Genomic DNA, 23,665 nt, shown 5'->3' with positions numbered 1-23,665 from the left:
TGGGGCCCCAGCCTGCTTCCTACTTCCTTGCTGCAGTCATGCAGTTTCTGCTCCAAGTACAGCCTCTTCCTGTCCTGAGAGCTAAAGATCTCCACTTCCACCTCAGGGGGAATTTCTGCGCTCCTGTCACTAAAGTGCATGGATCACAGCAGCCAGCTGGCATATTGCTTCCATCACTTCAGCACAGAATGCCACCTTGATCTCCTTAGGAGAAAGGCGGGATAGAAACACGGCGAGAAAAAGGGAAATGGATGGAAACCGCAGCAAGGGAATGGTACCTGGAAAGGGAGTTGGGTTCAAATCCCCTCTCGGCCAGGAAGCTCACTGGACGACTCTGTGGGCCAGTCACCGTCTCTCAGCCTAAACTACCTCACAGAGTTGTTGAAGGGACAAAATGGAGGGGTGAGGGGAAGAATTGTGCATGTTGCCTTGAGCTCTTTGGAGAAAAGGCCCAGTATAAACATAATGCACATATAAAATGGAAGGAAGGAAGGAAGGAAGGAAGGAAGGAAGGAAGGAAGGAAGGATGGGGCACCCTCTTTTTCTAGAAAAACAGCACTGAGGGGGGTGCTGGATGGCACTGTGCTGAAGGACCCCCTCAATCCTAGCGCCATCTCCCTCCACCACACACACATACAGCACCACAGATAGTCAATGTAGATGTGGCCTCCTCCTTAAATTTCCCAGAAGGTCTGATACGGGGTCCAGGCCCACCACCCACTCCTAAGATACCCTGCTCCCAACCAGTGACCTCAGCAGACTTGGCTCCCAGGCCAAAAGGCAGAGAGTCCACACATTCTGACTGACCTTCGCTCTTCTTGACTTCCACCTTGGCTTTCTTGAGCCTCTTCAGCATGCCACGGAGGTCGGTAATGCCATACTCAAAGGCGATGCGCTCGTACTCGCTCTTCTTGGTCACGCCTTTAAGCAGCTCCCAGATCTCTGGCGGGATCCCCAAATCGTCGTCGTCATCCTTCTTCTTCTTCTTCTTCTCCTCTTCCAACTGCTGCTGGCCCTCTCTGCACAGAGAAGGAGGAAGGACTTTTTGAGGTGTAGCTTCCCGTAGGACCGTCGTTCAACCCCTGCACCCCACTCACAATGGGTGACGTGGATAAGGGACTACGCTGCATTCACAGTCGTGCGCTCCTCAACCTCATACCCGTGCATCTCTCACGGGGAATTAATTCTGAGTCCAACCCAGCCTCTCAAGCTACCACAAAGTGCATGTTGACAAGAACTTCTAAGAAATTGCAAGGTGACAAGATGAAATGGTGGAAGAAGCACAATTTAGGCCTGAAATTATTCCCCTGGTAGGTATGGTCATCTCTTCCACATGGAACTTTGGGGGGTGGGGTGGAGGCTGGACAAAGCATGGAACTGGGGGGAGGGCAGAGGAAGTGGGAGACTCTCCCCTAATGTCTAAAGTTGCTGTCCTCAGCCTCTGATTGGCTTCCAACCTGCCCTCCTCCAATGCCAGCCACCTATTACAAAAAGCTAATCTCCTGTCCATTTGCATCTGGACTCCTGCCTGTCGTTATGAGCTGCGTTCATTTCTGCCCATGCTTGACCATTTTTGACCACCACATCGGCCTAGTGGATTCCCCCATGACCAAATTCGGTTTCTAGACTTCATCCTACACCTACAAGGGTCTCCAAGCAGGTTAAAAAAAAAAGGTAAAGGACCCCTGGACGGTTAAGTCCAGTCAATGGTGGGGTTGTGGCGCTCATCTCGCTTTCAGGCCGAGGGAGTTGGCATTTGTCCACAGACAGCTTTCCAGGTCATGTGGCCAAGCATGACTAAACCGCTTCTGGAACAACGGGACACCGTGAGAGAAGCCAGAGCACAAGGAAATGCCGTTTACCTTCCTAACACAGTGGTATCTATTTATCTACTTGCACTGGCGTGTTTTCAAACTGCTAGGTTGGCAGGAGCTGGGACAGAGCAACGGGAGCTCACCCCATTGCGGGGATTCGAACTGCCAACAGTTTTTCTAAAATTGGCTAACACAACATGCCATAATTGCTTGTGCTCTGAAATGGAAGCCGCTGAGGAGCAATATTTCATTTGCCCAAGCATGCCTTGTAAATGATTTTCAACCCTTGCCCAACCATTTCCCTTGTGTCTCCTGTATTATGCACTAAGCTGGCGGGTAGGACTGCTGTTTCCCCACCTCTTAAGGCACTCCATCCTCTGACGGCCACCAACTGGGATGGCTTCAAAAGATTAGACCGATTCATGCAGATGAGGATATCAACAGCAACCAGCTATGCTCTGACTTGCTGGCGTGCACTAATCGGGAGAATTGCTCTTGCGCTGAGGTCCTGCTCGCAGGTTTCTAATGGCCATGGATACTGGGCCTTTGGTCCGATCTAGGAGGGCTTGTATTGTGTTCTTATTCTCCATTCTTCACCTACCTCTTCTTCAGCAACCCGCTGAAGTCCAGCTCTCCAGCAGTATCATCTTTGCCGCCTTCCCCTCTGCAAGGAAAAGAAGTGGGGAGATATAACCCCAGATCAGCACCCAATGAACTGGCTCAGCCTCCCGAGCAGCAGATGTTTGCAGCAAGTAAGGGGGCTGTGAAGATCAAGGCACAGCCTAAGAGTCTGTGCTCTAACCAGCGACACTTACGTCCTTTTGAAAGCCTGAAGCACGCCGCCGCTTTCCTCTGTCCTTGGTGCTGGAAGAGAAGAAAACAGACTTCTAAAACTGGTATCTTGAACCTAGTTGGCTCTTCCCTTGATAGAGTGTCTCAGCTTATTCCAACCTTTGCCAAGCTGGCACCCTCTATGTGTTTTGGACTACAATTCCCACCAGTCCATTTTGGACCACACCTCCCATGAGTCCTGCGTGGCCGTATTGGCTGTGGCTGATGGGAGTTGTAGGCCAAAATACCTGGAGGGCGCCATCTTGGTTAAGGCCGGATTAATACCTTAGCAAGCCACATGCAGAAAGGGAACTCAGCCACCCACAAACACCTCCATCCTCAGGGCACCTCAGTAACATTGTGCTGTGTGGGATCCAGAGAGTTTTTATTCACCTGGTGCAGTGGATGAAAGCTTGCCCCTCCACGGATCTTTTAAGGTGCCACGGAAACTCTGGGCTGCCGTGATTCATTCTGCCATTTTTACTATTTTTCACAAATTATTCTACTCTTGTTACTCAGAGTAGGTACAGTACTCAGGTGAGGTACAGTAAAAAATGTAAAGGCGATTAGGGAATTACAATAAACTCATGCCACTGCAGAGCTCTGCACATTTTTAAAAGGCAGGAATCATATTTTGGAAAAATAGTGATGATGATGATGATGATGATGATGATGATATAATTGTTTGCTTGCTTGCTTGCTTGCTTGCTTGCTTGCTTGCTTGTTTATACCCCACCCATCTAGCTGGGTTTCCCCAGCCACTCTGGGCGGCTCCCAACAGAATATTAAAAACACAATAAGACATCAAAAAACTTCCCTAAACAGAGCTGCCTTCAGATATCTTCTAAAAGTCAGATAGTTGCTTATTTCCTTGACATCGGATGGGAGGGCGTTCCACAGGGTAGGCGCCACTTACTGAGAAAGCCCCTCTGCCTGGTTCCCTGTAACTTCACTTCTCACAGGGAGGGAACCGCCAGAAGGCCCTCAGAGCTGGACCTCAGTGTCCGGGTTGAACAATGGAGGTGGAGATGCTCCTTCAGGTATACTGGGCCGAGGCCGTTTAGGGCTTTAAAGGTCAGCACCAACACTTTGAATTGTGCTCAGAAATGTACTGGGAGCCAATGTAGGTCTTTCAGGACCAGTCTTGGGCCTTGGATAGTTTTCTCAGACTACAAGTACATCAGGGACAAGGATACTGTACCTCTACTACCTGCCATGAGCCCTTGGGACAGGGGGAATAGACTAGGAATCCAAATAGACAAATATAAGAAATAAATATCCAGGGGCAGGGAGTTCCAGAGGTGGAAAGCAGGCAGCAAGAATCCCGCTCAGTGTGTTCTTGTGGTTCAGATTTCACAGGTGACGGGTTCACACTCACAAGACCACAAGGAAGGATGTTACCTCCAAAGGATAAGGCTATTTAAGGAGCAATATTATATACGATAAGCTGGCAGGAAGCAGGAATGGGGTGACTGCTGGCTGAACCAGGCTCAGCCTGGCAGAGGGAAAGCAAACCTTCAAAACAGTATTTGCCAGCTTAATTTATGCCAGGTTCCCAGGTCACACCCCTAGAATGCCCCCTTTTCAAGACGTATGCCAGTTTAAGATCCGCTAGGCTCAGTTCAGCCAGCTGGGTCCCTGTGTACCTGCAGCTTAGCTGATTATGGGGTGGCCCAGTTGTGCTGGATCCTAACCCCACTTGCTCTAGGATGACTCCTTTAGCGTTTACTGAGTTAGGGCTCCTGGTGGTACCTTCCACGTCGATGTTGAAGGTGCAGCTGTCAAACTTGTCCTTGGCTGCCACCTCAAAGCGATAGTCCCCTCGGTCTCCGATTACCACTTTGCCAATTTTTAGCTCATAGGTGTAAACCTTCGGGAGCAAGCAAAGAATAAGCAGGAGGATTAAGGTTCGTTAGTGGCGACTATTTCCGCCGTAGCCTTTTGAGAATGATCCGGACAAAGCCTGGCATGCCTCAATCTCAATTAACAGAGAATTCTCAGTCACCTTTGCAAACTATAATTCCCAGGATCCTTTGCAAGAAAGCATAATCATGTAAAAGGTGGTTTACAAATGAATAAATAATTGCAACAGTCTGGTATGAGTTTAAGAAGGCAACAAGTCATAGGAGAGATGAATCGCCCCTGGCCTAATCCTTCACTTTTCCTTCTTCTGGGACTCACGTTTTTCTCCTTGTCGAAGCTGTCCTTGAACTGGAACCTCAGTCCGCTCTTGATACCCAGCTCCAGCCATTTCCCCTTGAACCATTTGACGGTGGGCTTGCAAGGCAGCAGAGCTCCGTTCACCTGCACTACGATATCAACATCTTTCCCTGAAAGACAAGACAACACACATGGAAGTCATGATTTCCTCCACTTAAGATGGAATCGCCTCTCATCTAAAGTCAATGCCTCCATGGGGCTTTTGCAGAAGAAACTGCTCAAGCACTAGCAGATGGTGCAAAACACAAAGATGTCACAAGATGGACGGGGCCATCATTCAGTGGTACAAGTTTGGTCTCTGGCATCTCTAGGAAATGCCCATCTCTCTTAAACTCTGGGGAGCCTTTGCCAGTGTTGACAGTAGTGAGCTGGGTGGACCGGTGGTCTAAAGCAGTTTACGAATGCCATTTGCCTCTGAATTCATTAGTCCACTGTAGCCTTCAAACACTGGCTCCAAAAGAACCCCACTTCATTTCTTTGACCGAGAACAGCATTTTTATTGTGCATTCATGACGATTTGTGCTCATGATGCTATCAGAGTGGTTACACACACACACACACACACAGAGAGAGAGAGAGAGAGAGAGAGAGAGAGGATTCCAATTTCAATACTGTTTGTGCCTTCAAAAGACATAGGATAGTCACACCGCTTCATTTCCAATCAATACCTATCCTGCTGGAATCCCAGGACCGTTCTGGTTCGTTTTTTGTCCTGCTTTTGTTGCGCTATAATGCCTCCAGATGCCAATCACAGAACAAACCAAAGCAGGTTAAATTTGCCGCCAACGCACCACGTTAAAGAACACATTACAGAATACAGTGGTACCCCTGGTTATGTACTTAATTCATTCTGGAGGTCTGTTCTTAACCTGAAACTGTTCTTAACCTGAAGCACCTTTAGCTAATGGGGCCTCCCGCTGCTGGCGTGCCACCGAAGCATGATTTCTGTTCTCATCCTGAAGCAAAGTTCTTAACCAGAGGTACTATTTCTGGGTTAGCGGAGTCTGTAACCTGAAGCGTATGTAACCCGAGGTACCACTGTACTCCTGTGACAAAAACACCACTGGAGGGGTCCTTGTACATCAGATGATTAGGACCAAACTGAAAGTGATGGGGCCACCCATGTCTGCTTATTAACTTGCCTATCTGGTCCACCTCCAAAGTAGCGTCATGGTTTGAAGTTTGGCACTAGCTTCAGTCACGTTACTGAAGGTGAGCCAGTCAGAGTCTAATCTGTAACTGGAGGACAGACTGCCTGGGAATCCCACATATACCCCTTCAAGGCAGCCTCCTCACTGTGCCTAATGCTTGGGCCGGCCGCCCGGTGCAATTCTGCTCTGCCACTTACCACTTTCTATTAAGGCGCTTTCTGGCTTCTTGAGGAAGAGTGCATCGGACTGAGTGGAGGGTTCCCCTTTACCTTCATCTGAAAAAGAGGGAAGGGAAGGCGAAGAATGAGTCACGCCTTGCAGGTGAGCTGGAAGCCGAAACAGGGTGATTTGGGAGTAGCGGGGTTCTTGCGGGAAGGGGGTATGGGCATTGTTAGAATTCCTGTTCCATGATTGCAGTCATGGGATTGTTGTCTATCACATGACGGTGTATGTTTTGACTCCACAGAGTGGGAAGTGACAGAGACAGGAAGTTTGTGTTACTGTGTTCTGTGAAGTGGGACTATTGTCCTTTGTTCCTTTTCTCTTTGCTGTCTGATGCTAGAGAGATAGGGAGCCATGTTGCAGTGCTCCGTGTGTGTTTTTATGTAAATAAAGTAGATTGGCCAAAATGCTGAGTTGCTGAGGTCTGTTACGCATGATGCACAAACTCTGCGGATCCCTAAGTGTGCCGGTGTCGGTTGGCATCGGTCGCTGTGATGTTCGGGCTGAAGAAAGCTTTTGAAGCTACCGAACGATCGACCAGGAGGGAGGGAACAGGCCAGTTGGGCATGTGTCTCTGCCAGGGTCCTACTTGAGTGTAGACTGAACTCCTGACAGGCATGGCTGTCCTGGTGGTAAGAGGAGGAAGGGCCTCAACTCAGCAGCACAGCACCTAACTTGTACGCAAACATTCTGCATTCAATTCCTGGCATCTCCAGGTAGGCCTGGGGTATTCTGTAGACAATAATAAGCTAGGCCTGACTCACTATAAGGCAGCTTCCAATGTTCCCAGGGGACAGGGCACAGGTAGGTCACAGTCCATGGGGCCTACTCATGAGTAGTACAACTCACATGGGATTAAGAGGCCAATGAGGAAATGTTCTCCTGTATCCCTCACTGACACAATGGAGAGTCCCAGATGGTTCAGGCATGTGGCTATATTTTCATTGCTGGTAAATATAAAGGACCCCTGGACAGGTAAGTCCAGTCATAGGTGACTATGGGGTTTTGGCACTCATCTCGCTTTTAGAGAGCCAGTGTTTGTCCACAGACAGCTTTCTGGGTCATGTGGCCAGCAGGACTGGCGCAACGGAACACCATGACAGAAACCAGAGAGCATGGAAACACTGTTTCACTGCTGGAGGAGGTATCAAAAGGCAGTAGTAGCAGTAGTAGTAGTGGCTTAGTGGTTTAGACCACAGCGCCACCCGCGTCCAGTAGTAGCAGCGACAGCAGGCAATAGGTATTGGGGTAGGATATCACTGAAGGGTAGGGATAGAGCTCAGGGAAGATGCTGAGATTTATTCAAAGCCCTCCAGAAGCTATGAGTAGGCATGGGACAACTTATTGATGGAAGGTGGGACATCTCGACAGGTAGCTGTCAGAACTTCTATATACAAGGAGTGGTACGTCTCTGGGGACAGAGCATATGGAGACACAGATAACCAAAATACAAGCAATACCAGCAGATGTTAAGGACATTTTCCTCCAGGTTGCAACCTCTAGGCCTCACCTGATGGTGCCTGTTCTGCCGGAGCCTCTGCTAAAGAACACAGAAAGGGGGAAAATATAAATAACGTTAGAACCTTGACCCAAAACATGGGTGGTGTTTCTCCATAACTCAAAGTATATTTCCCCATTGCCTGAAGCTTGTAAGTCTGGTGAATATTCTTTAGATCTGGAAGTTTGTACAGTTGTACCTTGGAAGCCGAACGGAATCTGTTCCAGAAATCCCTTTGATTTCCAAAATGTCTGAAAACCAAATCGCGGCTTCCGATTGGCTGCAGGAAGCTCCTGCAGCCAATCAGAAGACACAGAAGCCCCGTCGGACGTTCAGGTTCCAAAAGAAAGTTCGCATACCAGAACAATCTCTTCTGGGTTTGTGAGCCAAAACGTCTGAGTTCCAGGGCGTTCGGGATCCAAGGTACAAATGTATTTTACTTTTGTTCCTGTTCTGCTCCAGGACATCCCTTATGAAGAATAATCAGAAATCTGTGCAGCTATGTTTTCATATCAGCTCACATGGTGCTTAAAACGAACCAGTATGTTTTGTTAAGTATGTGATGGTCAAACCTTTGTGTAGCAGCTGCATTTATGGCTTAAGGATCTGAGGTCTAGATCAGTCTTGTGTCTTGAGTGACTGCCTGCTTTAAATACATATTGTCTAATTTTGGCTTTTAAATTTTTTTTTTTAAAGGGCAGTAATGTCCTTCTCAGTGCCATGAGGGAAGGTTGCAAAATCAGCAAAGCACCACTTTTTTACTGGGCCAGCATTTCCAGTAAAACATATCATCTTACCTCTGTGCCATTTATTTAATTAAAACAGTCTGGCGGAGGCCTGCAGTTTATTAGTTGGGAGTCAGAGCTTTCGACGGCAACACGCCAGAAGATAAAAGTTTAATGCTGGCCAGGAGGATGGGCAGAATATCTTTGTGTAGGTTACAGGGTGCACAAACTCTCCCCCTCTCAATTCTGGAAATTTAGGAATAATATTGCCCTCCTGTTCAACTAGAAATCTAATTAATGAAAGCAACTGGTACCAAAAACATGGCCTTTTCATTCAAGGCAACAGTTACATGGCACCATGCAACAGGATTTCCAGGGAATCAAAAACAAAGACTTCAGCAATGGCCCCGTCTGTATCATACATTTAAAGTAGTATCATACCGCTTTCAACAAGCATGGCTTTCCCCCAAAGAATTCTGGGAACTGCAGTTTGTTAAGAGCGCTGTAGGTTGTTAGTAGACTCCAATTCCCCGCATAGAGGTACAATTCCCCAAGCTGTTAAAGTACGCTGAGAACTGTAGTTCTGTGGGGGGAAATAGGGGTCCCACAGCTCTTCATTCTCCCACTCCCCCAAAATTATGACTGGAGCATGACTATCTCTGCTAGCCAGCATGTGTCTGAACATTCCTGGCCCCACCTTTCGCCTCTTCTTTCGCCTCTTCTTTCTTCTCCTCTTTCTTCGCTGCCTTTGGGTCCTCCTTCTTCTTCACCTCTTTCTTCTTTGCGGCTACAGAAGAATGAAAGTAAGACTGATTATGAGCCAGAATAGAAGTAGGGGGATAAGGAGCCGCTTGAGTTTGGTATATAGTCAAATATGCACAGATTCCAAAAATATGGCAGTGGTGATATGCATCCCAGGCACGCAGAGCTTTACGAAGTACCCCCGCCTCCCCACATCACACCAAAAGACAAGTACCCTATTTTTTGCTCCATAAGGCGCACCTGACCGTAAGATGCACCTAGTTTTTAGAGGAGGAAAACAATAAAAAAAATATTCTGAACAAAACAGTGGATGTATGACTTTTGTGGTCCACGCTGTGGCCCCAGACATGTGATTTGATGGCGAGTTTGGGGTAGCCCAGTGCAAAAATCCTGAGGATCCATGTGGATCCATGCTTTGTAACCACGTTTTTGCGCCATTGCAGCCCCAGGCAACAGTGAGTGAGTGATTTTTGGGGGGGCAGGCTGTAGGCATGGACATGCTATGTGATCTGATGGTGAATTTGGGGTGAATTTGGGGTGACCCAATGTAAAAATCCTGAGGATGCATGGGCTTTTACCTCCCCCCCCCAGGCAGCCTCCTTTATCGCTAGCGTCCCTTATCTCTCTCCCGATCACTTGCAATCAGTGGCTTTGTTTCAACACCCACTTCCCTCTTTTTTTAAAAAAAAAAAGCATGATCTGCTTTTTGCCCCTGGGCAATTCGGCTCCAGGGACCACGCATTCGCTCCATAAGACGCACAGACATTTCCCCTTACTTTTTAGGAAGAAAAAGGTGTGTCTTATGGAGCGAAAAATACGGTACTTGCCCCCAAGGAACACAGTCTAAACGCTGAAAGTGGGGGAAACAAGAAAAGGCGGGGAGGGGGAGAAGAAAGGGGATCAAGAGATGATTGTGTGAGCAACTGCATACGCATACTTGTCTTTATTTGGATTGTGGGTTGTGTTATGACTGAAGGGTTCAATGCCAGTCCAATACATTTTGCCACCTAAAGCAAAGCCCAAATTGCAGGTACTCTCCTGCATGAAGCTGAGCTGAAATTGTGGCTCAAAACTTGTTGCACCATTGAGACATCAGTTCCTGCCTTCATTTCTCCTCACGGGTCACTTCAGCATGGAAGGTCCAGCAGGGTTAAGCTGGATACTTCTGAGAAATGGGACATTTTGAGGAGGGAGCTGAAGGAACTAGACAGAAAAGGTGGATCTGATCCATTTCTTCTACTTGAAGGCTCCTCCAAAATTTGTGTGGTGGTTAGGTTGTACCTGGTCCTCATGGAACATTCGTTCTTATTTGTTTAGAGGAAAGTTATATACAACAATGAGTTATATACAATTCTTCCTGCATTCGTCCTGATTTGCTTGTAGGGTATTTATCCATCTTTCTGCTAACCATCAATCCATTCCACACTTTTCAATCCATTTCTCCATCACTTTCCTAACTGCAAAAAAGTCTGTTTCTTTTCCTCTTCTTTTTAAGTGGATCTATTGCACTTTGGTCAAAGGAGGAACGCCAATGTGTCCAAAAGAGAGTGTAGAGAAATCTGGAGCACAGGAGGCTTAGCGCTGTGGGTTAAACCACAGAGCCTAGGACTTGCCGATCAGAAGGTTGGCGGTTCGAATCCCCACGACGGGGTGAGCTCCTGTTATTCGGTCCCTGCTCCTGCCCACTAGCAGTTCGAAAGCACGTCAAAGTACAAGTAGATAAATAGGTACCGCTCCGACGGGAAGGTAAACAGCGTTTCCGTGCGCTGCTCTGGTTCGCCAGAAGCGGCTTAGTCATGCCGGCCACACGACCCGGAAGTTGTACGCGTGCTCCCTCGGCCAGTAAAGCGAGATGAGCGCTGCAATCCCAGATTTGGCCACAACTGGACCTAATGGTCAGGGGTCCCTTTACCTTTACTTTATTGCACTTTGGTCAAAGGAGGAAAGCCAATGTGTCCAAAAGAGAGTGTAGAGAAATCTGGAGCACAGGAGGCTTAGTAAAGTTATTAAGAAGCAGGAGTTTTGTTGTGTCTAGTACAGAAGAGCAAGGTGGAAAAGAAATATGGAAGAGTTTTCACACACGAGTTTGTGGAAAATGTGACGAGACATTTTGAGGTGAAAAAATGCAAGGCAACGGAGTTTTTGGACCTAAACTTTAGGACTCAGAAACATCAGTTTTGATCTTTGAATTTAGTGGAACCCACACAATGTAGACCATCTACTGGCATATATTGCACACCCAACCCCACGTGTTGGGCATGTTCCATCCCGTCCCTTGCAGTGCCTTCCAGGCTTTAGGCTGCTCTCCAGCTTTCCATGCCCCTTATGTGTAAATGCGTCTGCTGGGGGTGTTAATCCCGAGCGAGGGCCCTAATTACCACCTATAGGAGGAGGAAGGAGGTGTGGATTTGGGGGCGCAAATAGGGGGACTGCAGAGGAGAAGCAGAAAAATGGAAAGGATGAGCCTGGAGGAATTGGGGTTGTTGCCACTGGCTGGTTAGGGGACCCAGGAAGCAGGGAGCTAAGGGAGATAAATCATGACTGTGGGATGGAACCAACGGGGGAAGGAAGCACAGGAAAAGTGAGAACGTTACAGCTCTATCTGTAATGAAGAGCAACCATTGGTGGCTGTCATCAGGAAAGAATAAAAGAAGAAAGGTGAATGAGGGTGAAACGCTTAACTCTTTCCATGCCTGTATCTCTATTCTCAGAATTATCCTCCCCTCAGAATGCCCACCTGCAGCAGAAAAGAAGTTCTGGGGCTGAGTTCTGGCATGCATTAAAAGCAGGCCAGATACAAACACTATTGCCTCAGTCCGGATATCATGGCAAGCCATGGCCGTGGAAGCTTTAGTGTGAAGTCTAAATTGGCAAGCCATGGTTTCCAACCATCCATCAAACCAGGATTGGAAACCATGGCTTGAGGTGGATACAGGAACCATGATATGTGCAAACTATGGTTGGCATTATCTCTGAATCGATCAACTGTGGAGCTGCCAGACTTGTTATGTCTCCAGAGCCCCTGCACTTAGAAAGAGGAGTTGCAAAAATGAAAGCAGAGATGCAACTATAAACTATGGTTTGCCTGTATATTTGGAAGCTCAAACCATGGTTTGCTCAAACCATGGTTTGCTCAAACCCCAGTGACTGTACACCATGGTCTGGTACAATGTCTCAGTTAAGCCCATATCATACTTGCTGGTGCACAACATAGTAAGCTGTCAGTTATTTTGTCCATCTACTCCAGTATTGTCCACACAAACTACCAGAAGCCCTCCAACGTTTCAGGCAGAGTTCTTGTGCATCACCTGCTTTCTGTTCCTTCTAGCCAGAGATGCAAAGGAATGAAAGGGCCTGTTGATTTAAACAATTTTGTGTGTTTTTAATATTGGTTGTTAAGATGTCCTGTATAGTGGTATCTCTGGTTACGAAATTAATTTGTTCGGAAGGTCCATTCTTAACCTGAAACCGTTCTTAACCTGAGGTACCACTTTAGCTAATGGGGCTTCCTGCTGCCACCGCGCTAGTGGCACGCAATTTCTGTTCTCATCCTGAAGTAAAATTCTTAACCTGAGGTACTACTTCCGGGTTAGCAGAGTCTGTAACCCGAAGTGTTTGTAACCCGAGGTGTTTGTAACCCAAGGTACCACTGCATAGTACAAGGCAACGCAAAATATAAAACATTAAATTGAAAATGGAACTTTCAGCATGTGTTGCAGGGGTTAGACTAGATGACCCCCTTTGGTCCCTTCCAACTCTACAATTCTTTGACTCTATCTCAGGATTGTGCTCTACCGGTGAACTATGGCCCCTACCCATAGTTCCCCTTGGGGAAAGGGAAGCAAAAGAGCACCATGTATAATACAAGGCCCTGGTCTTCCTTTCGAGCCAAGGTTTCAGACCCAGGTTAAGCAAAAAACTAAAGGGACTGCATTTATGGACGTTATAGCTGATTCACTTATTTATGCCATAAAATAACAAAAACCCAGACATTTAAAGCAACAAGCAAGCCATAAAGTTGCCAGGTCCATTAAAACAGCAAGCCTCGTGCTTTGCCAACAGTATAAAAAGCAATAACATCACAATGGAATAAAAGCACCTAAAATCGATACGGAGCAGCCGTCCGCATCAGAAATCATCAAGTAGTTTCCTATTGATCCAGACAAGAACCAAGAACATTTAGAGAGTTTTTGCCAAGCTGGAAAGGCTCCCGTCCAACAAGGCAACATCCAATCCCATTTTAACCAGTGCTAATGCAAAGGTGGCCTGTTACAGTCATTTGCATGCAAGGAGGTAGCTTGCTCATATTCACAACCTTGTACGGGAGCAGAAAATGAATGCAATCGTCCTAATGATGGGAAATAGCTCCAGTTAGGGAAAAATAAAAACCCGCTATCTAAAAGGGTTATTAAACACGTCAAGAGACAACTGCTAAAGGCGAGATCCAACTGCTTGTACCAGTTAACTCTCTGAACATTTGTGAATCAGCATTGGAACTGAGCTAGATTTGCTTCCAGGTTACTGACCTGCTTTTTGACATTTTGCAGTACTTGCTCCCCAGACCGTTGAATGAAATATCAGATAAATTAGTGTAACTGACTGTAAAGGTGCCTCTGATGAATCACCATTTTTTAAAGAATGTATACGTGTTTTCAAATTATATTATATTCTAATTCAGGCAAGTACTAATCTTTTATAAAAGTAGCACTTATAAAAACTGCAGATTGGAAGCACCACATTTTTTAAAAATAGGCGTTCCCTCCTGCGTGACAGAAAACAGGGTATGTGTCCCTTCTAATGTGTTCATTGACACCTGTATGCATCATCTAAACACAAACAACAAACATGACTTTTCCCTTTAGAATAGTTTCATTTCATCAGCTTTACAAAGACTCTCCTCCCTGAAAGAGAGGGGAGTGGTTGTGGGCGGGAGCCCGAGCACCGCCCAGCAGGGGGCGTTGCCCCCTGCCTCCAGCTCACCTGGCTGGCACTCACGCCCCCCCGGTGGCCACCCAACCAGGTGCCGCGGTGGGGGCGTGTTCAGCAGCCTTTTGCTGCAGTGCCAGCCTTTCCCTGGCCTCATTCCTCATCGTCGTCCCGTCACGAGTCACCCACCCTCCACTCCCTTTTAGTTAGGGCCTAGGTCATTGGCCTTGCTATGGACCTTAGGTTGGTCGCCCTGGTTGCCCGGGGGGCCTGGTAGGAGTTTTTCCATTTGGCAATAGGCTTTTTGGTTTTTTCGCCTACCTCATAGCAATCGTCACAACTTTTGTGGTATTGGTGGGTAGGTTAGGCATTGGAATAATGTGTTGTGGTGTGTCGAAGTGCTAGGTGTGGCCATCGCCTATGCCTTCAATTTTTAGGGGTATTCCGTTAAAGGAATCAGGCGGTCGTGTATTCTGTCCGATGCCTGCTTAGCGGGAGGCCATGGCACGACCCGCGGTGACAGCAGGGGTGAGCCTATAGTTGGATTAGCATCAACAGGTGATGAACCCCTGGTGAATAAACCCACTTGTTTCGATCCAATGCCTAAGCCAATACCTTTTCATTGCTGTAATCAATAAAGTTGTGGCCTTTTCTAGCCCATTAACCTTATATCACGTGTCCTTGTGTCTTCATTTCACTTCGCAGGGGTCGGGCCCTCGAACCACAATATATTTAACATTCCAAAATTTGACTTCCTTCCCCCTCTTTCTGTGGTTTCTTAAATTTGTTTTTTAATATCTTCTGCATATCCAAATTCATTTAACTTGCTCATTTAATTATCTACTGTAAATATATACTTTGATAAAACTGCAGGTTATTACATTAATCGTGCTAATGTTTTGTTTATCTGTAAATATCCAATAATGTTTATCTGTAAATATCCAATAAACAGGGACGCGGGTGGCGCTGTGGGTTAAACCACAGAGCCTAGGACTTGCAGATCAGAAGGTTGATGGTTCGAATCCCCGCGATGGGGTGAGCTCTCGTTGCTCGGTCCCTGCTCCTGCCAACCTAGCAGTTCGAAAGCACATCAAAGTGCAAGTAGATAAATAGGTACTGTTCCGGCGGGAAGGTAAACGGCATTTCCGTGCGCTGCTCTGGTTCACCAGAAGCTGCTTAGTCATGCTGGCCACATGACCCAGAAGCTGTATGCCGGCTCCCTTGGCCAGTAAAGCGAGATGAGCGCTGCAACCTCAGAGTCGGCCACGACTGGACCTAATGGTCAGGGGTCCCTTTACCTTTACCTATCTAATAAACCATTTCCTTTCTTTTATTAAAAAAGGTTTGTTATCTTGATTTCTTATTCTTCTGGTAAGTTTTGCCATTTCTGCATATTCCATAAGTTTTTGTGTCCATCCTTTACTGGGACTTCTGCTTCTTTCCATTTTGGGGCAAGTAACATTCTTACTGCTGTAGTAGCATACATAAGTAAATTTCTATAAAATTTAGGTAGTTCTGTCCTTATAATTCCCAAATAAGTAATATTTTACACAAGTGTTTTCTATTTTCTAAGGCATGGGTAGGCAAACCAAGGCCCAGGGACTGGATCCAGCCCAATTGCCTTTTCTATCCAGCCTGCAGACGGCCTGGGAATCAGCATGTTTTTACATGAGTAGAATGCATGCTTTTATTTAAACTGCATTTCTGGGGCAAAGGAATTTGTTCTTTTTTTTTTTCTTCCAAAATATAGTCCGGCCCCACACAAGGTCTGAGGGACAGTGGACCGGCCCACGGCTGAAAAAGTTTGCTGACCCCTGTTCTAAGGTTATCAGTTGCTCCGCATCTCAGCCCTTTGCTCCCCCCCCCCCCCCGTCCCTTGTTCAGGTGATCGTTGTCCAACAGAATCAAAATTTGTCCTTCTGCCACTCCAACAGCCCCCCAAAACCTGTGTGTTATGTACTGAGTTGAATAGGATCCATAATGCAGCAGTCTGATTGGTCCTAGAACAATGCAGCAGTCTGATTGGTCCGCAGGAGCCACCCAATCCAGCTCCAGGTGGAAGTGAATCTGCAACCTGATTGGCCTACAGGAGAATCCCAGAATTAGCCAATCACGTGTGGCCCATTGTGTAAATAATGTATATAAAGCAGATATTTTGGGGAAACTTTCATTCCTCGCTACTATGAGCTGAATAAAGAACATGAAATCCACACTCGACTGTGGGAAAGGCCTCTCGGTCCAAGACAGGGCCACCGAGGCAGGCCTGAGTCCTGGCACCTCTCATTTTGGAAAACGAGCCCTTCTGTATGATGTCATTCCTGTTCCATTCCCACTATGCGCTGAGCCCACACCGCCCGCCTCCCAATAAAGCCACCAGCATCGACTCCTTTTTCCCAGCCTGTCCTGACCCCCTAATATAGCCAGGTGCAGAGTGCTGAGCCATCACGACCGGCGATCAATAATAACCCAACCTCCGGGGCCAAAGGAGCAGGGAAATGAGCGACGGAGGGGTCCAGCTGTCGCCCGGTCTCCGCCAGAACCTTGCAGGGCTCAGCTTAGCTCCAGGATGCTTTGCATAGCTCCCGTTGGGAGACAGGACCGTGGAAGATGGAAAAGTGGATCCCAGAGGCTTTGGGTCTTCCTTCTGCAAGCGTGACGACACACCGAAGGGCAATGGGAAACAAAACCCACTTTTTCCTCTGCAGCTGTCCACACCCTATAGTTCACGGAGGAGGCTCCCCTCATTCTTGGAGAAAGCAGAGCTCTGAGGAAACCACGGACCACTTCATGGTATCAAACTCCAACTCCCATCATCCCCTGCCAGCGATGGTTGGGAAAGATGGGAGGTTCAGTTCGACAACAGCTGGAGGGCCACAAGTTCTCCCTCCTCGCTATAGAGCAGGCATGGCCAAACTTGGCCCTCCAGATGTTTTGGGGCTACAATTCCCATCACCCCTGACCACTGGTCCTGTTAGCTAGAGATGATGGGAGTTGTAGTCCTAAAACATCTGGAGCTCCAAGTTTGGCTGTGCCTGCTATAGAGGTTGGCAAGATCCTCAAACTTGCATACAGTGGTACCTCAGGTTACATACGCTTCAGGTTACAGACGCTTCAGGTTACAGACTCCACTAACCCAGAAATAGTACCTCGGGTTAAGAACTTTGCTTCAGGATGAGAACAGAAATCGTGCTCCGGCGGCGCAGCAGCATCAGGAGGCCCCATTAGCTAAAGTGCTGCTTCAGGTTAAGAACGGTTTCAGGTTAAGAACAGACCTCCGGAACGAATTAAGTACTTAACCTGAGGTACCACTGTACTCTCTGACATTTCTTCGATGAAAATAGGGACATCCTATTCCTTAATAACATTAATCATAATTTTGCTATTTATACCCCGCCTATCTGACTGGGTTGCTCCAGCCATTCTGGGCAGCTTCCAACATATATAAAAGCATAATAAAAGATTAAACATTTTTTAAAAAAAACTTCCCTATGCTGCCTTCAGATGTCTTCTAAAGGCTGCCTAGCTAATTATCTCCTTGGCTCAGCGGTGGCGCAACTCTGTACCCTCCAACATTTATCTGATGAAAATAGGGGTGTCCTAAGGGAAAGCGGGTCATTCGGGGATCAAATCAGAAACTGGGACAGCTTCCGTAAATCCCTGGAAAATAGGGACAGTTGGAAGGTCTGAACTTGTCCTAACTCACTGCTGACTAGAATGCAGCCTCTGTCTCTTGAAGCACTGCTGTATTTCAAAGGGCTTTGGTTTCCACTTGCTTTTCCCAAGCAAGTTAACTTCACACATTATGGGGATGGGCATTATTCTGCTCTGCTTTTACACAGGGCTTACGATCTCCATTGCCTGTCCTGAAAAGCCCCCAGAACTGGAGGAGGGGGGTGTGCTGTACTGAACTAAAAATATGGTTAGGAGTCCACAGTGGGGATGTTGTGAAAGGGCTGCAAATTGTTATTTATTTCATTTTATTATAATTGTATTTTTACTCCCCGGGAGAGGCGATTTTTCTGCCGCGGGTGCCAAAATACTTCAGCCGGCCTCGAGTAACAAGTCTATTCCACCTCATGCAGTGAAAATCTCAGGCCCTGGCAGCGGGCGACAAAAATGGCAGGCCTGCAAATCAGCACCGCAAAGGAAACAAGGAAGAGGAAAAGGAAGAAGAGAGGGCAGCTTTCCTGTTCTTAGTGCGTTTAGAAAGCTTGTGGAACTAGGGGGAGAGACGTCTACTAGGAGCCTGCCCCAGTCTGGGCATTTGGAAACTTGCAACTGGTTGCCCAACAACCAGAAAAACAAGCAAAACATTGCCCTGGTCATTTGGAAGAGTAGATGGCTTTGCTTTTCAGTATGGGCCAAGTATTCAAAATGGAGGGACCTAAAAATGCAAGCCGCCAGGCTTCCATGGAAGGCTCCCAATTTGAGATCGGCCCAGCTCTCCTTTGGACTGGTGCAAACTCAAAGCAGGCTCTCACCCTGGGATTTTTTTCAGCTGAGATTTGCCAGAACTCGGTTCACAGCTTGTCTTTCATCGAAGAAAGGCTGGTACCTCGCTTCATTTAAAGATTTTCAGAGACTTTGAGACTAAAGGTTTCATTTTGTACTTGTTATGGTTTGAAGGAATTCTATAAAGATGGTCTATTGCTTATGTACATGGTCATCGTGTTGCCTAGTCATTGCTGAAGAACTCAGTTCCGGCACTTCTCAGGTGGGCGCCACTGCCATTATAAGAGAAGAAGGTGAGTTCATGGTGAGTTCCGGCACCTCTTTGTCGAGAAAAATAGCACTGCTCTCGCACTCACCTCATCTACTTCCACACCCTCTCTTCTCCAAAGGGAGCAAATAGTTTTATTTTACAAAAGCAGGGGGCAGTGGGAAGGAAAGCAGGCTAGGAAAAGGCTTCTCAGCAGCAAACTGCATGCTCCTTGTTTGCCACCAGATGTGATCTAGTCCCATAATCCCTGGCAGGATATGAAGGATGGAGCGTGTGATTTGCCACCACGAAGACGCCATACAGAGTCTCCCTTGGCACCCTTCCTCTCTTCTTCCCCGAGTTAAGGATCCTTCTTTTGTTTTGGGGTACAGTGATACCTCGGGTTAAGTACTTAATTCGTTCCGGAGGTCTGTTCTTAATCTGAAACTGTTCTTAACCTGAAACTGTTCTTAACCTGAAGCACCACTTTAGCTAATGGGGCCTCCTGCTGCTGCTGTGCTGCTGGAGCCCGATTTCTGTTCTCATCCTGAAGCAAAGTTCTTAACCCGGGGTACTATTTCTGGGTTAGCTGAGTCTGTAACCTGAAGCGTATGTAACCCGAGGTACCACTGTATTTGATTTGTTTTCAGCACTTGGATGTGGGTTAAACCCAGCCGAGCACAACTGCTTCAGGGCTTGTTGAGCCTCTTCCGGGAGACATTGATTTAGCACTTTCCCACCTGTAAGGCCTTCCTGAGTGCCTGCCTGACCTTTCCTGGGCTCCGTCTCACATTGCCTTTTCGGGGACCCTGTGTCCTATTAGGGGCAGGGAGAGAAGACTGGGCTCCGTGCTGCTCCGAGGAAGGAGGCAGGGCCAAGAAACGTTTATAATTAGCTGCCTGGTTTTGAGCGGCTCTTGCCCAACCGTTAAGGTAACCCAACCCCCTGGCTGCAGCAGAATCCCCTGGGATCAGCAATTTAGGCCAGGCGGGCCTCTCAGCTTACCCCTTCTTGCTTCTGTTCAGGGTGTTTGCTGTCACTAAGCCAAGACTCCACATACAACACCCTTGTAGGTGAGAGAAACAGCCCCCCTGAAACGCATGTGTCTGGTCGGGGTGCCGTACATCAGCCGCAGCGATGAACTCTACAGAAATCTGCACCTAAAACGTACAGCGGTTTTCTCTCTTTGCACACCAAGAGAGCACACTCAATACACCCTCAGATATGCACTGTGATTACCCATCTACCCCACAGAACTATTTGCAGTCTCACAGCAAGCCTGAAAGATGCAGATGACGTTTAAAAATGTTTTTATAGCATGCGTGTCTAATGCCTAACCCAAATTGTCCACTGCCCACCTTCAATATTACAGGTTCTAAATTGGACGCCCCACCTACAATAAAACAAGCACCACACTGTGCGTGATCGCAGAGCGCACATCAGGTTGTGCATATCAAACATGTAGATTCAAAAACTGGAGCTTTTTGTGTTATTTACAAGGATCAGTCCTGGAATATGTGAGTGACAGGAAATCTAGGAGTGCCACTGAACATGTGCAGAGTGATATTCCATGACGACTGAATAGCCACAGCCTGACTCCATATATACTTGCAATTAGAGACGCAACTTTGGGGCTGAAGGATTCCTGCTTTTATTGCTTTAAAAAATAAAATATAAACACATCTCTCAGTCGTATTAAGATTTTGCAATGTAGCTTTTTAATGTTACCTTTAGTCACCGTTTTATACACACATATCCTACGAAAATGCTTAAATTACCAATGGGTAGGGCAGGGCATGTTGCCTCAGGCAGCAAATGTCGGTGTACAGCAGTAGATTGTCAAATATAGTATTATTGTTATCACCAGTGGATTGTCTGCCCTACCCATTAACACATTTTGAACTGTCTATGTTCCAGTAATAATAAAATACATAGCCTTGAACTCCACATGTACGAAGGACAACTGAAATTCCATTTCTACAAAGTATGGCACTGCACAATTAACATTCAATTACCAACAGGCCCTAATCTCTCGCTCTCACAAGCATGCGCCATAACACGAACGGCATCTAACATGCTGGATATCACCATATGGATCCAGTTATACATACCGTTTTAGTGTTGCAGTTACTCTATATTGATTATATTTCATTTTGAGATGTTGTCGGCCACCCTGGGAAATACTTCCTTGAAGGACAGGAAATAAACCTTAGAATAAATCAACTGACATACGGGGAAACGCAAATTGTACACTGCAAAATATATAACAACTTCATAGAGACTGATCGCAGTCTCAAAACCCGGTGCTTAGGTAGTACTCAATACTCAGGCAGACAAAACATCCACACACAAGATGTACTTGTTAATGAGCTCAGGGGAATCCCAAGGTTTGCAGAAGTTAAAAAAAGAAAGGGGGCTCTTAATTGAGGCATGGGGGACGTACACTCAAAAACGGCTCGGCGAGGACTGTATGTGCTTGGTGGCCACAGAATGCTGACTAATAGTTTGGGGAAGGATGGAAAGCCAGGTGGGAGGGGGACAGAAAGGAGTATTCGCAGCAGCAACATGCTGCACTGCAACATTTTGTTGCAGATCCCACGTGTACTTTCATCCCAGAAAAAATAGGCACCTATGGTGCATGCCTCAAGACTTGCACAATCCACATACCCACTTTAGGTATCAAGCAAAGTAGATAGCACAGCAAGACACACACAATATTCCTCCATCTGCAAATATATAAAAATGTCCTGGAATGCACCCTAGTGGCCATTAAGCTGCTTACTGCGCGCGCGCGCGCGCACACACACACACACATTTAAATGTACCTTCCAAAGTGAAGAAAATCCACGGCTAACTATAATTATGGGCTATGTATACACTATATATCCATGCGCACAGCAGAGATCACAATCCAGTGCACAGCAATCAGGCGCACTGAAGTCCCACTGAAATGAAAGTGGCTTCCGTAGGCCAAAGGCTACGTACACACTGTACATTTAAAGTGCATGAACCCCCCCCCCAAGAATCCTGGGAATTGTGGTTTAACACCCAACAGCTATAATTCCCAGCACCCTTAACAAACTGCAGTTCCCAGGATTCTGTGGAGGGTGTCATGCGCTTTGAGGGCAAGCCGTATCCTTTAAATGTATGGCGCGCACATGGCCTAACTCTGTGCTCGATGGTGACTCCAGCCTGCACATGCCTTGACATAACAGCTTTTGTGACAAATATAAACACATTCACGATTGTGACAGTCATCCGCTATGACACTTGCCCACGCTGGTTGCCTACCACACTACAATCAGCATTCCCAAAGTGACAAGTAAATCCATGTGGCACAACAAACATCCCCGGACAATCTTACAAAGCAGCGCAACCATATTTTAACTAACAAGTGGCCTGGAGAACGTCCAGAATATTCAGAGAATCCAAAGACCAGATAAATGATGGGTCTTGTTTATGCTAGCAGTTCTTCCTTTGCTTAAGTGCTTGCCCCGGCCTGTCTTCAAAGGCCGAGGTCCTCAAGTTAGCGCAGACCAGAAAAAGACATCAATAGATATTCCATTTCTTCCTTTATTTCTGCTCCCTAACTGCTCACAAGAGCAAACAATCCATTTATTTCGCGCTATTACATTTGATAGCGCATCTTTTTTCCATCATGGAAACCAAGGCAAATATATGTGTAGGTTTTCGCCTGTCATCCGTCCAGATAGTAACCAGACCCGGCCCTGCTTAGCTTCGGCAAGGAGGTGACATCATGTGCCTTCCCCCAAAGATCTTATTATGTACTCTCCACAAGTCATATCTATCTATCGACAACCACACAGGTGCTAACCTTATCACCTTGCAATAAAACGGACACAGCCCCCCCCCCCAGGAGTCCCTATTTTCCATGGCTGAGAACATTGTTTTGCAGGATGGAGAGAGATTGGCTGCTGGATTGAAAACTGTGGTTACTGGGGGGGGGGGGGATGCAAGCACTACCCCAAAAAAGTACAGTGGTACCTCAGGTTAAGTACTTAATTCGTTCCAGAGGTCTGTACTTAACCTGAAACTGTTCTTAACCTGAAGCACCAGCTAATGGGGCCTCCTTCTGTTGTTGCGCTGCCGGAGCACGATTTCTGTTCTCATCCTGAAGCAAAGTTCTTAACCCGAGGTAATATTTCTGGGTTAGCAGAGTCTGTAACCTGAAGTGTATGTAACCTGAAGCGTATGTAACCGGAGGTACCACTGTAATTCATTCTGACTCCCTGACTCCACTGCCCCACTCACTTTCCCATGATTACTCAACAGAAAGGTATTCGCCACAAAAACTTATGGAATATGCAGCAATGGCGAAACTTACCGGAAGAATAAGAAATCAAGCTAAGCTTTTTATAAAAGAATGGAAATGGTTTGTTGCAGAAGAATTGTAAACAGATAACAACACTGGCAGGATTATTGTAACAACCTGCAGTTTCATAAGAGTCTATATTTAAAGAAGATGAATAAATGAGCAAATTAAGTTAATTTGGATATGCAGAAGATATTAAAAATAAATTTAAGGAACTGCAGAAAGAGGGGGAAGGAAGCCAAGTTTTGAAATGTCAAAGTGAATGTAAAGTTAGTGAAATGTATAAACCTGAAAAGAAGGAAGGAAGGAAGGAAGGAAGGAAGGAAGGAAGGAAGGAAGGAAGGAAGGAAGGAAGGTAGGTATTCTGCGCATACTAATTATAACGTCATAATAAATGCCCAGGAAACAAAAGTCCTACTGGGCACCTTAAATATAAATATAGTAAATAAAGAGCAAAATAAACTGGGTGTTAAAATCAGCCTGC

At 46.7% G+C, this 23,665-nt stretch overlaps 1 protein-coding gene across 4 annotated transcripts in view; it reads right to left on the bottom strand.

Annotated features, from left to right (window-relative positions):
• Window positions 1-23,665, bottom strand: part of MYBPC2 (myosin binding protein C2) — an 80,514-nt gene that overhangs the window by 44,582 nt on the left and 12,267 nt on the right. For 2 of the 4 annotated variants that reach the window (XM_083709095.1, XM_083709097.1), the window contains exons 2-9: window positions 9,159-9,248; window positions 7,749-7,778; window positions 6,214-6,291; window positions 4,827-4,975; window positions 4,398-4,515; window positions 2,630-2,678; window positions 2,416-2,478; window positions 808-1,019 (exon numbers count right to left, since the gene is read on the bottom strand). In XM_083709095.1, coding sequence (XP_083565221.1) covers window positions 808-1,019; window positions 2,416-2,478; window positions 2,630-2,678; window positions 4,398-4,515; window positions 4,827-4,975; window positions 6,214-6,291; window positions 7,749-7,778; window positions 9,159-9,248 — 789 coding nt within the window. The remainder of the gene's footprint in view (window positions 1-807; window positions 1,020-2,415; window positions 2,479-2,629; window positions 2,679-4,397; window positions 4,516-4,826; window positions 4,976-6,213; window positions 6,292-7,748; window positions 7,779-9,158; window positions 9,249-23,665) is intronic. The other 2 variants (XM_083709096.1, XM_083709098.1) reach the window with 1 other exon arrangement.

Source organism: Podarcis gaigeae, assembly GCF_964106915.1.
Source record: "Podarcis gaigeae genome assembly, chromosome: 13".
Lineage (NCBI taxonomy): Eukaryota > Metazoa > Chordata > Lepidosauria > Squamata > Lacertidae > Podarcis > Podarcis gaigeae.
This window is presented reverse-complemented; position numbering and strand designations above follow the sequence as displayed.